The sequence below is a fragment of the Pteropus medius genome, unplaced genomic scaffold (genome assembly GCF_902729225.1).
Source record: "Pteropus medius unplaced genomic scaffold, Ma_sr-lr_union100, whole genome shotgun sequence".
Classification (NCBI taxonomy): domain Eukaryota; kingdom Metazoa; phylum Chordata; class Mammalia; order Chiroptera; family Pteropodidae; genus Pteropus; species Pteropus medius.
The window spans coordinates 27,736,341-27,749,073 of record NW_024349801.1 but is presented as its reverse complement, the minus strand read 5'-3'; the positions used below and the strand labels follow the sequence as shown (position 1 = coordinate 27,749,073).

The 12,733-nt window shown below is 50.0% G+C and overlaps 1 protein-coding gene across 6 annotated transcripts in view; it reads right to left on the bottom strand.

Moving 5' to 3' along the window:
- The window catches only part of FGD3 (FYVE, RhoGEF and PH domain containing 3), a 38,426-nt gene extending 26,659 nt beyond the window's left edge, over window positions 1–11,767 (bottom strand). Inside the window, exons 1-3 of one of the 6 annotated variants that reach the window (XM_039888453.1) lie at window positions 11,664–11,767; window positions 1,914–2,089; window positions 566–1,117 (exon numbers count right to left, since the gene is read on the bottom strand). In XM_039888453.1, coding sequence (XP_039744387.1) covers window positions 566–1,054 — 489 coding nt within the window. In that variant the 5' untranslated portion in view covers window positions 1,055–1,117; window positions 1,914–2,089; window positions 11,664–11,767. Of the gene's footprint in view, window positions 1–565; window positions 1,118–1,913; window positions 2,090–2,606; window positions 4,260–11,663 lie in introns of those variants that run through there. The other 5 variants (XM_039888457.1, XM_039888455.1, XM_039888456.1 and 2 more) reach the window with 5 other exon arrangements.
- Window positions 11,768–12,733: the final 966 nt, after the last annotated feature.

The following is a 12,733-nucleotide window of genomic DNA, read 5'->3' as shown; positions in this document are numbered from 1 at the left end:
CTAAGCCAGGGGTTATCTACTTTATTTTCATGTCCCTATGAGTCCTAGCACAGAGCACAGAGCCCACGTTGCTAGAGGGATGCATAGGAGCTTTCTGTTCGAGCCAGCCCACCATACCTTGGACACAGCTGTTCCCAAGATGTCTGCTCAGGGCTCCATGCATGTGCATAGGTTCCCTTCCCACCTCTACCCCTCCCTGTGGGCAACTCTGGGATTTTCTCCTTTCAAAAACAGGTGACACTCTCTCTGCCTTTCTCATCAGGTTTCTTCAAGCATAGGTGAAGCTCTGGTGGCAGCACTTTTGCCACTAAGACTGATGGTCAGTCCACCCTGGGGGTCCCAGTGCCACTGTGCGGCCATGGAAACCAGACTCAGGAATGAGGAGTTGGGGAAGGGAGGGCTTGTGAGGTCCGCCCCAGGGACTGCCTACCAACCTGTCGAAGGGGCCTCTCCAAGTGCGGTATCTGAGTGGGCTCCCAACTACTAGCAGCAGGTGTGGGCAATGCCACTGCAAACCTCAAACCCCTTGAGGAGTACCACCACTCCAGGGCAGGGGGCAGCCTACCTTGGCCAGGTCCACGTTGGCCCTCGGGCGGCTGTCCTTGGGCTCAGGCTCAGGCTCCTCGCTGCTGCCCTCACCCACATCGCTGTCGGCCTCTTCCTGGGGAGCCTTGCTGTCTGGGGCCATCTCTGGGTGCAGCCTCAGGGCAGTGGGCCCTAGGCCTACCTCACCGCTCTCCTTGCAGGGGAAGGGCTCATTGGCCATGCTGCAGGATGGGCTGTCAATCCCACTGTCCCGGTTGGGAATCTTGGCACTGCAGCTCAGCTCCCCCATGGAGCCCATGTCTGGGGGGCCATCCACCACAGCATCCAGGCCACTAGGTCTCCCAGGGGCAGGGTCTTCGCAATGGGTTCCAGGCCCAGTGGGCAGCTCTCGGAGCTTCCCTGGGTCTGTGCTGGGCAGCTCAAAGGAAGAGAACCCAGGCCCAGTGTCTGGGTCCCCCAGTGTGGCAAAAGGGGCAAGGGCTGTTGAGGACCCTCCTTCTGACTCCATCCTCAAAGCTGAGCCCTCTGAGTTCTATGGGGGTGGCAGGGCTGGCCGGGTTACAGGGGATTCCTGTGGGGGAGAAATGAACATGGTCAATGCCAGCTGGGCCATGGACCAGCTCCCAAATGCAGCCCCCAGGTATAATTCCCCAGAGGAAGTCAACATGAAGGTGGTGAGCTGGGCCTCGTGTGAAGTGAACAAATGGCCAGCTTCATCTGGTTCTCTCTAGACAAGTTTTTGGGCAATGGCAAATGGAAAGCATTGTATTTTAAAACAAAAAGATGGAAGAGAGAGGGAAGGAAAGAGAAAGGGAGAGAGCGAGGAAAGAAGGAAGGAAGGGAAGGAGGAAGGGAGAGAGAAAGGGAGGAATCCTGTAGTATGAAGCTACCTGTTGTTCAATGAATTCAAAATATGTGCGCAAAATACTAGCAAGAAGCATCATGAACACAGTGGATCAAGTCTATAATATGCTTTGACATCCACAATTCTTTATGCTATGATGTGGCCCTGGGGTGAGGCAGGATTCCCATCAAGATGCCTCCTCACTCTCACTGCCAGGCGACCAGGCACCTTCTAGAGACTCAAAGCTGGTCAGGCCTCAAATTCTCCTCCCCACATGCACTGGAGCTTGGGCTCTCACAACATGCCTGTCCTGGACACTCTCTCTGAGGAGAGGCAAGTTCATGTGTCATTCTAGGTGCACAGAAAATGTACAAGACATCAGCTGAGGAGAGTCAAGGATGGGACTGGACCAAGTTGAGGTTGACATTCCTTGAAATCTTCCTCTTAAACCTGCAATGGAGCTGCAGAGGAGGACAGAAACCAGGAGCGACAGTCACTTATCCCTAAGGGATAGGCCATTTACCTGGTACCCACAGACATCCTTCTGAGGTCACTGAAGTGGGCAGGCAAGTGCCTGGCTCCCTGCTGGCCAAGTTCCAGGGGTCTAAACTGGCCGTCCAAGGCCACTCTCAGGGCTGAGGGAATTCACTGAAAATCTTTCTTGCTCAGCAGGTTTGAAGCATAGCAGTTCAGGAGGTTCTAAAACAACATGAAAGGAGAATAAAAACCACCTTTCCACTGGTACTTGGAGCAGAAACGGTGACAGGCCCAGTTCTAAATGGAGAAGGTGGAAGAGCAGCATGGCGGACCCTGGGCAGGTCACAGAGGCTTGCAGGGTGGATGGAGCTCGCTGCTTCCCCAGTCCCCAGCACAGCGGCCCCTGAGGCAATGCCCCGTGGTATGGGGCAGCTCCTAGGGCCCAGATTGAAACTCTGGGGCCAGAACTAAATCTGTCCCTGGCCACATGGTGCCCACACCAGGGAGGCAGCGTCCCCTTGAGTATACAGAGCCCATCCAGTGCAAGGAGAGCCGGCGGGCACCACCACGCACCTCCCAGCCCACACCCTGAACACCTTACTGACACCCTCCCAGACATACTCCCTGCATTCACACTCTCACTCAGCTAGGCTGCTAGTAGCTTCTTCACACATTCTACTCTTCATTCGTTAAACAGAATAAAGAATCATCAGTGGAGATGCAGATCTCATATACGCACAATCAAGGTATCCCAGAGCCTGCTGCTCACTCGCTCACATGGCAAAAATGCCTTCGAGCAGAGTGCAGTGGGAAGTGAAGCATGAGCCCAGGCATCCAAGCACCAACTCAACCCCCTACCACAGCCTCTTTGCCTTCTCCTGTGGCCAAACTACTTCTGAGCAGACCTTCCTTTAAGCAACACCAATATCGGTGCTAGGTGTGCATTTATCACACTGCCACTGCCACATTCCTAACAAGCTTAATAGGGAGAAATACTAAGATTTCTAAATATAAAATACATGGTTTGCCACGTTCTTCTCATAGCACAGGAGATAAACTCGTTTTTCCAGAAATCAGACATGACACAATAGTAAAAATATGCCAGATGGAATGTGGGCCACACGCTTAGCCTCGGTGTATCCAAATGCAGTTGGTTGACACCAGAGAAGCCTGCTAAAATCCCACCTCAGGGTCTCCTGCTTCTGGTCAAGGGGCAATAACAAAAACTGGAGTTAGTCTCTTGCCTGAAACAACCAAAACCTGGACAAAACATATGAAACAATAGCTTGAGAGATACCCTATACCAGGCAGCAAAGCACTGTGTTTCTGAGAGGTGGTAACTGGTGCAGCATACCCTCTGCTGACCCAGCTTCCTGCCCAAGGAAGGGGACCCTAGGTAGACCCCTGAGCGCAGAGTCCAGGAACACCAAGGCAGCTGGAGGTCATAGAACAGAGCACTGGGGAGGAAAGTGAGGTACACAGAGAGAGGAGAGTTGAAGAGGGGCCTCACATATGGCTCAACACAGGTGTGTGGAAACCACGAGGCTAGAGTAAGAACTTCCTTCGGGGGTAGAGGGAACATCACCTGGAGGCAACATCATCTGGCACTCACACAGGGAAGGGCATATGTCCATCCCCACCAGCCAGACTGGAAACTTCAAGATCCATAGGGCATTAGAGAACTTGGAAGGGTTTTGCCTCAGTGTGGGGAACAATTATTTCCACAATGAGCTCTGCTTGGGTCCTACCTAACAGATATTGATAAATTTTAACAAAGCCCATTTGTTTACAAGCAACTTAACTATATACCTGAATCACACTCAAGAACAATTATAGGCACACAGACATATCCAGTGCCTAGCAAAGTGAGATTTACAGTGTCTGGCATGCAACTAAAAATTACCAGGCACAAAGAGCAGGAATACACAACCCACAGTGAGGAGGAAAATCAACGAGGTGAAACTGACCCATGGTTGGCACCAAGGTTGGAGTCAGCAGACGAGGTCATCAAGGTAGCTGCAGCCCCTGCGTTCCATCATGTTTAAAAGGTCAGCAGAGACGTGGAGTATATAAAAAGATGCACATCTAACTTCTGTTACCCACCAAGTGTGAGATCAACACTCACTGGAAAGGATCGATGGCAGATTAAACATTGTAGAAGAAAAATGATTAAATTTAGAGGGACAAATAACAGCTATCCAAAATGAGAGAGAGAAAAAGAGAGGGAGAGAGAGAGAAGGAATATTAGTGAGATGTAGGGAAACATCAAGCAGCATAATACATGTGAAGTCTCAAAAGAGGGGTGAGTAGGAAAAATATTTGAGGAAATAATAACCAAATTTTTCCATATTTGATGGAAATTATAAATCCACAGATCTAAGAGGTTCAGTGAACACCAAGCATAAGAAATGTTTGTATTTAAACATTTTCCACAGAGAAAACTCTAAGCTTAGATGGCTTCACTGGTTAATTCTATCAAATATTTAAGGAAAAAATGATGCCAATTCTACACAAACCTTTTCAGAACATTCATGAAAAAAAGGATGCTTTCCAACAACTGGATCAATCTAGAAATAATGATGTCGAGACCAAAGGGAAGGTACCTACTTGCTTATCCATTTACATAGGATTTTAGGAAATATACACTAATCTGTGGTGTCAGAAAGCAAACCAGTTGCCTGGAAGGGGGGGTGGGTATGGCGAGGTGTGGGGCTTACAACAGAAAACAGAAAGCTTTCGAGGGGTGACAGAGGTGCTCATCATCTTGGCTGTGGTGATAGTTTCACAGGTATGTACATATGTCAAAACATCAAATTATGCACTTTAAAAATTGTGTGTCAATTATATCTCATAGAAGGCGACATCTCTGAATTGTACAAACTTGGTGAGTTGCTGACATTCCCCAGTGTCATTTTTCTTATTACAGAAAGGACAGTGAATCACACAGAGGATGGTGGTGAGGCTCGTGGCATGCCCACAGCCTAGGGAGGCTCTAGCAGCGCCAGTGCCCACCCAGACGGTCCCGTCCAGAGGAGAGGGGTGTACCTTTTCACTGGAGGCCCTTGAGCTATGACAATTTTATTTTCCAAGGGCTTTTGTGCAAGGGAAGCCAAAAATGCTTGGCCAGACTGGAGATCCCACGGCTCAGGGAGCAGAGCACAGGGCTGGAAGAGGTCCTGCATGGGAAATAGCTGAGACAACCCCTGATCTGATTCGAGAAGCTGAGGGATGCAGCCCACACCCTCACTCAGCTCAGCTTTGGTCTCCCAGCTGCCTTTCCCAGGCCAAGGTAAGCACCAGAGCAGGACAGGTCAGTTCCAGCCTCCCCTCCATGTGCCCACATGGCCTCAACTCACTGCTGAGAGGAGAGGAGGGAGGCTTTAGGGAGGGGACACACATGTGCACATATGCCCACACATATACACATGCCTCCACAACGCACACCTATGCACACATACACATATACATTTAAACACACACACACACACACACACACACACACACACACACACACACACCATGTTCCAGAAGGCATGCTGAACAATTTCATACAATTGTTCAGTCACAGGCACTGAAGTAAGTGATGTTCATGTTTCAAACAAGGACATCGAGGCTGATCCTGGCCACGCTGGCCTAAAGGGAAACAGACCCTAGGACCTAGGCCTTCCAGACATGCCTCTCTGAAACCCTGGACTAGGCTCTGGGCTCATTATGACACTACAGGAGCTGGGAAAATGTCACCACACGTGGGTGCCGGTTTTCTCTACCTGGCTACTTGCTTTCCCTTTAGAAGCCCTGAGCTGCCTGAACTGGGTGAGGCAGACAACTGCATACCCCAGGTGAGCCCAGCCCAGGTGAGCTTTGCCTGCTGCAGGACCTAGCCAGGGCCCAGGTCCCCCAACATCTGAGGCTGCAATCACCCAGTATCAGAGGCCTGACACTGGGACTGGGGGAGGTACAAGGGCTGCAGAAGTATGGAGAAATTAAATTTGCCCCACTCTCCAGGGCATCATGGACCATTTAAGTAGCTCCATATGCAGCAGCCAGTGGACTGGGCAACACAAATCCCGTGGTCTCTGCCTGGAGCCCCTGCACTGCTCGGTGGGATGATCCCAAAGACTGGCCATAAGACTGCCCACCAACCAGCTTCAGCTGCCTCCAGACATCTCTGCAAGTACATCACGGGAGCCCCAGCTAAAACCACCACCACACCCATCTCACTTGCTGTCATCTGGCACCCTGGAAGTCCTGAGTAGGCAGGGACCTCCCTGTCTGGCCACCGATGTGGCCCAGTGGCCCTGGCACATGAAACCCAAGCTGACAGCCCCCAGTAGCCACCAGAGGTATGACCCTGAGAGAAGAAGCCTTTGGAAATGTTTCAGCCCTGTTTGGCAACAGCCCCAGAGAGGCCTTGAGTAAGAGACGCTCAGCTGCACCCTGCCAGGCCCCAGAATCGTGAGACACGACAATGCTCAGTGGAGTTGCCTTTACTCCATCAAGTTTGGGTGGTTGGCTACATACAGGAGTTAATTAAACAATATTTTAGTGCCACAGGGGAATACCAGGAACCCCTGTGTGGCACACGCCTGTAAACAGGTCACAGACTGGGAGACGAGCCTGCAGAAACTGAGAGGCTATATCAGCAGTAAGAAAGACCCAACTGCTGGCCGTGCCAGATGGAATGACCAGTGGCCAGTCAGCAAGGCTGCCCTTTGATCCAGAGGTGCCTTCCCTCCAGGATCTTGAAGCACAATACTTGCCTTGGGACCTCAGCCTGGGAAGTGCTCTGGTTGTAGCTGGCATGGCCTGGGGTGTCCATCCTATGTGCTGAGAACACGGAGATAGACACAGATGCCATGAGGTGCCACATGCTTCAGAAATCGGTGGAGGTCAGTGGGAACTCGGGGCAGGAGGGGGCACCAGGGCAAGCTGAGAGGGGAGGAAAGGAGATGAATCAACACGGTACTATCCCTGCTTGCTGGAACACCCTGATCAGACACTTCCCAAACAGCTCACACTATCACATTCAAAAGTCACCGTTACTTTTAAAACTGCATCAGTGATGCATCCTTTTTCGAAAACAGAAATTACGGATAAATAAAAAGGAAGTAAAAGTTACTCGTCGCCCTAGCACTGGTATGCCTGTGAGTGGACAAATGCCTGCAGGATGAACAGCTCGGTGCGGGTCCTAATGCTTCTAGGTGTGCTGTAGCTTTTCTTAGAGAAGCTGCATTTGTTTCAACACTGAATTCCAACATGAATTCATTGTATCCTCAAAAAGGCATTTCTCTCAGACCAATTCAAAGAAGAGACTCAAAGCAGCATTATTAACAGTAGCCAAGAGGTGGAAGCATCCCAAAGGCTCATCCACAAAAAATGAATAAACAAGGTGTGATGTATCTACAAAATGGAATATTATTCAGCCTTAAGAAGGAAGGAAATTCAGACGCATGCTACACTTGAAGACATTATGCTCAGTGAAATAATTCAGTCACAGAAGGACAAATATTTCATGATTCTATTTATATGAAGTCCCTAGAGTAGTCAAATCATAGAGACAGAAAGTAGAAGGGTGGCTGCCGGGACTGGGCAGGGAGGGGAGTTACTGCTTAATGGGGACAGAGTTTCTGTTTGGGAAAATGAGAAAGTTCTGATGATTGGTGGTGGTGATGGCTGCACAACAAAGCGTATAAATTTAATGCCATCGAACTGGACATTTAAAAGTGGTTTAGACAGTAAATTTTGTTACGTGTATTTATTTTACCACAATTTTAAAAAGCTTAAAAAAAAAAGAATGCATGTCAGGAAGGTTTTCATCAGAAGTTCTGTGAATTAGCACCAAGTTGACAGTGACTCAAAAGCATCTAAAACTTACTCCCTGCCCTGCACCCCTGTTGCCCTGGCCCTCAACCCCTGGCCTCTCCTCCACACGCCCACCCAGGAGCTCCATGGCCCTGGCTCAAATCCAGCACTGCCTGTAAACCTCTCGACTCACTGCTAATGCCCTGCACTGCCTGCCTTGCTCGTCAAGAAATAGGCCCTAGTGAGGCCATGCACAGACTAGGGGACTACCCACAGACCCGAAGGAGTCCAAGCATAAACCTAGGGGTGTGTGGACTATGGCCCATGCTCCATATGGCTCTGGCCTCGACCTCCAGCCAGTGCCTTGAGGTTCCCCATCTTGGGGTGGTGCGGGGAAGGCTCAGGGATAACTCAGGGGTCAGCGCAGAGCCTGGGTATCATTATTAAGGCTCAAAAAATGATTGTGAGAAAAATATAGGATGATTTCTTGGTTGATTGCATTCCTGAGACTGTGGGCGCCTCACCAGGTGGCACTCTGGGAGGAAGAGGGGAGGCCTGGAGACCCTTCCCACCCCAGAGGGTTAGCCAACTCCAGCCAGGCAGAGGCCTGGACTCCTCCCTGCTCTGGCCCTAGGGTGTCCCCATGGGTCCCTTGGGGCACAACAGCCACCTCAGACTGTACACTGCTCAACGAATTGCAGGGACTCCTTTATGGTCTGGGGAGGCAGCAGTGCGGTGGTCCAAAGCTATACATCCAACTGATTGATTTCTAACATTTACTGGCTGGGCAGCCAAACAAGCTCAACCTCTCCAAGTCTGTTTGCTTGTCTGTAAAATGGACATAATACTCCTATGAAGGTTCCTAAAGCCAGAGGCAGTGCGTAGCACTGCACCCCCTACAAGTCACTTCCTACGTACAGACAAACATGGCTATTAATGTTGCCTAAAGCTGCCGGTCCCCTGCTCCAGCAGGACTCACAGTAATGATAACTTGTGCCGAAAGATGGATCAGCAGAAGTTCATGGATGGCAAAGCCAGGCAGGGCTGTGTATGCCTGGGAAACTGAGCACCACACTATTTCTACTTAATTTTTTATTTATGTATTTACTTAATATTTTTCTTATACTTTCTGTTTTTACTTTTAGTTTTAAATTTTTCTATAGTTATTTTGTTTCTATTTTCTATTTTGGTTCTGTTTTTATTTTACTTTCCATTGCCATACATGTAAAAGGCAACAGTAAAAATCACAACTTTTAAAATAGAAAACAAATCCTTCCCTGTCCAGGTAGCTAGATGTGTAACAAAGAAAGCCGGATTTCAGGGTGGGTAGTGCAAAATTCCTGGAGTTTTGATGTATATTTGAAATTTTTTATAATAAAGTTTTGGGGAAAAAGTTTACCCCTGCTGCACCCAATACTCCCAGGCCCATGCTTCACATGGTAGAGGAGGGAGGCTCTTCATTCCAGGCTTTCTACAAGTTCAGGCCGACCTCCCCTGTTGGTCATCCTATCTTGCTACATGATTCTGCCTACTTTTGATTATGTTGGATATTTTTTATTTAAAAAAGTAATGAAACAGATAAGAACCTTCCAATAGCTTCAATCTACACTGAAATCCTTAACAGATGTTCTGCCACTTGCTCCACACCTTTGCAAGCTTAGGCTTCTCTAGGAACCATCTCAGGGAACAGCCTGTCCCAGCTACCTGTGTTCTCTCTGCTCCCCAGGGTGATAGCACCTTCCTGCTCTATTCCCTACCAGCATGTTGGCCACACAGGTGGAAACCTCACCTCCTTCACATGGACCCACCTGGCAAACAGGACCCAGTAAGCATTTTGGTGAATAAATGAATGGATGAATTGAATCGACATGTCAAATAACCTTTATTTCTCTTCTAATATGTATTTTTACATAAACATACACGTATTCTGGCTGAGTCCAAATTTTGAAAATACAAAATCCAAGTGGAGATTACAGAAGGTCAAACCCCACCTTCTATAGTCCATCACTAGGTCTGGCTCCCCTGAGACTTCTCATTAATTGCACCATCAGCCTGCCATGTTATTACAGTGAAAGGGAGGCCCAGAGGGTGATTCACCCTCCCAAAGCCACATGCCTGCACCAGCAAGAGCTCCATGTCTGGGGCACTGAAGGGCTCCACGTGGGCCTCTAAGTTCTTAGAGTTGACTTGTAAGGTTAATTACCATTGACCTTGCTGGAGACCTCAGTGATCAGTCATCATCACCACACATGGGGGCTCAGACAAAGACAACAACATTAAAGACAGAGGGAATAGTGTTCCAGACAGAAGGAACAGTGTCCCAGACAGAGGGTACAGTTTTCCTAACAGAGGGAAGGTTACAGAGGCAAAAGAGTGAGCCAGGCCAGCTGAAGAGCTGGCAGAGTGCTCAGGTGGGAGAGCCCAGAGGAAGGAGGTGGGACCTAAGGGTTGGAATCAGGATGGATCTTACAGTCATGGGCAGACAGGGGGCCGTACAGGTGAATGACATTCCATTCAAGTCTGTGTTTGACATCTGTCCTACAGTCAGTACTGCCACAAGGTTGCATTTTGACTCCCATTCTCACCCTCTTTACAACAGAGCCACAGTTTCCTCATCTGTCAGTGGGAGTCATTAGAGCATACCTCGGGCAGGCAGAGAGAATGCAGTGAGGCAGGTCCGTTAGCCACTGGACCAATGACTCCTCCGTGGTCACTGTTCTGAGTCCAGGGTCACTCTTAATCTGAGCTCTCAAGGAATTCAAGGCAGCAAAGCTCCACCAGTCCTCTGGGGCCTCACTGAGCACCAAATCTCATCTCTGATCTCAAAAGATCAATTGCAGCCCAGGCCTCTGCAAGTGCAGGACACATAGACCTGTCCAGCTTCAGAGGCCACTGCATATCAGGAGGAGTTGGTCTTTGTGTGGAGATAGACATCAACCCTGAGGAGCGGAACTGGGGCCTTGGGCCTCCTGCAACCACCCAGCTGGGGACAAACCACTTCCTCCCTCTGTACCCGGCCCCACCCAGCCCCAGCAAGCTGTCAGGCTCCGGAAGTTTGGGTTTGGGCCTAGCCAGACAGCCTGTAGGCGCTGGTCTGGGGCAAAAAATAAGGTACTGTGTACCTCAGTGTCCTCTCTTGCAAGAATGGCCAAGTGAGTGATCCTGGGTGCTATCGGGGACCATGCCCTGAGCACAGCATGCCCTGAGCAGGGCACTGCACTCATGTCAGAAGCCTGGCACCACTCAGGCCCCACTTCTCAGACAGGTATGCAAGGCAGTCAGAGCGGCTGCCCATAGTCAGGAAGTTGGGACAGGGGCTGCATACCTGGTCAACCCCTCACATAATTCATGCACATTGTGGGGTCCCAAGGAGGTCCTGGTGGGCTTGGCCCTCTTTCCTAGTAATGCTCCCATAGACAGGCCCTAACTGTGAGTATGTAAACTGTAAATTACAGAGGAACCTTCTGGAGCCACATTATGTGGGAAGGCCTAGCCCCCTTTGGACTGTGTCTGGAACCATCCACCCCTCTTTGGGCCAGGTAAGGAAGACTCACATGGCCCTGAGCCAGGGCGGCAGGGATGGGGCCAGGCTGTGGGCAGGTATACGGGCCAGGCTGAGGTGGGGATCACCCTGAACCAGTCGGCCACTGGGACCTTGGCCCCGCTAGTCTCAGCTTCATCTTTGCTACAGACTGAGCTGCCCAGATGACATCTGACACTGTCTTAGCACTCAGTGTTTTCAAAGGATTCGCACACTTGCCATTTTGTGATGCCCACAATAACCTGACTTTTAACAAACAATGTCAGAGACACCACAGGAAGACAAAGGTACACAAATAAAACACCACACAGTGCCACCAAGGCAGCTTCCTGCCTTGAAGACATCTGTCCCCAACAGCTCCTGCTCTGAATGTCCCCTGACCCCAAAAGTGCCCCTTATAGGACCAGCTCGGGCTCTCCAGGTTGCCAAGACTCTGGAGCCACCACCACTTACCTGTCTTTTCAGACGCTCACACTTCTCTCCGGGGCTGACTTCAGGAAGCAGCAGAACACACTTCCTTTTGCTAGTTTTTGCAACATGGGTCACCAAATGACATGCATGTGCATTTCCGCTTTGTCACACGCCCTAGCTCGCTGGTGCTCCAGCTGCCTCATTTGTGAAAATACAGCCCAAATTGGCTGGAATGCCATCTAAGACCCAGGCCATAGGGGCTAACTTCAGCCTGTGGCAGCTTAAAGTTTAACAAGCTGCTCCAGTGCTCCTGAGTGGCTCTGGGCTGGAAGCTGCAATCACTCCACTGCTATCTGGGTGGGCTTTTCTTAGCAAATCTGTGGGTACTCACTGCCTGGACCCTCAGAGAGGGGCATCCAGTGGACTTGAGTGGTGGGGCCAGCCACAAACCACATAGGCAGCAGCTGCACAGGCTGAGATAAACCATGAGTCTTCTGCCTGAGTTCTCTTGGGCAGAACAGTGAAAATGGCCATAGGTGGTTGGAAAATTGAGAGGCCCCACTGAAAAATGGGTTACTTCAAGGGGTTCCCGGGATAAAGCCAGCCCCCTGGGGAAACCTGCCCTGTGAGGGTTACTGTAGCCAGGTCCCCCCTGTAGCACCCATGGGGAGGACTCTGTGACTTTTAGAGAGAGAGCAAACACAGAGACCCAGGGGTCCTACAGGTTTAGACCACAAATTCTGACCAAATTTAAATGATGGGTTCTTCATCCAACCATATAGGCTTTTTTTTCAAAACAAAAACAATTTCCTGGGCCTTGATTTCCTTTTTGTCACAAAGGGGTCACCATAGAACGCTTCTTAGGGATAGCACCTAACACACAGGAATTGCTGAGAATGTGACAAATGAAATTCACAAAAGGGCGAGTTCGTGAGTCAATTTCTCCAACCCTCTCTGACCTCCTCGCCTGTCTCGTGAGTGCACAGCCCTGTTTCTCCATGTGTTCTCAAGTGAGGCCTCCATCATATGGAGGGGGTACTTGCTCCTCCCCTCAGTTTCTCCAAATATTTACCAGTTGTTTGCAGGGGGCAGGCTGGGAGATGCTACATAGT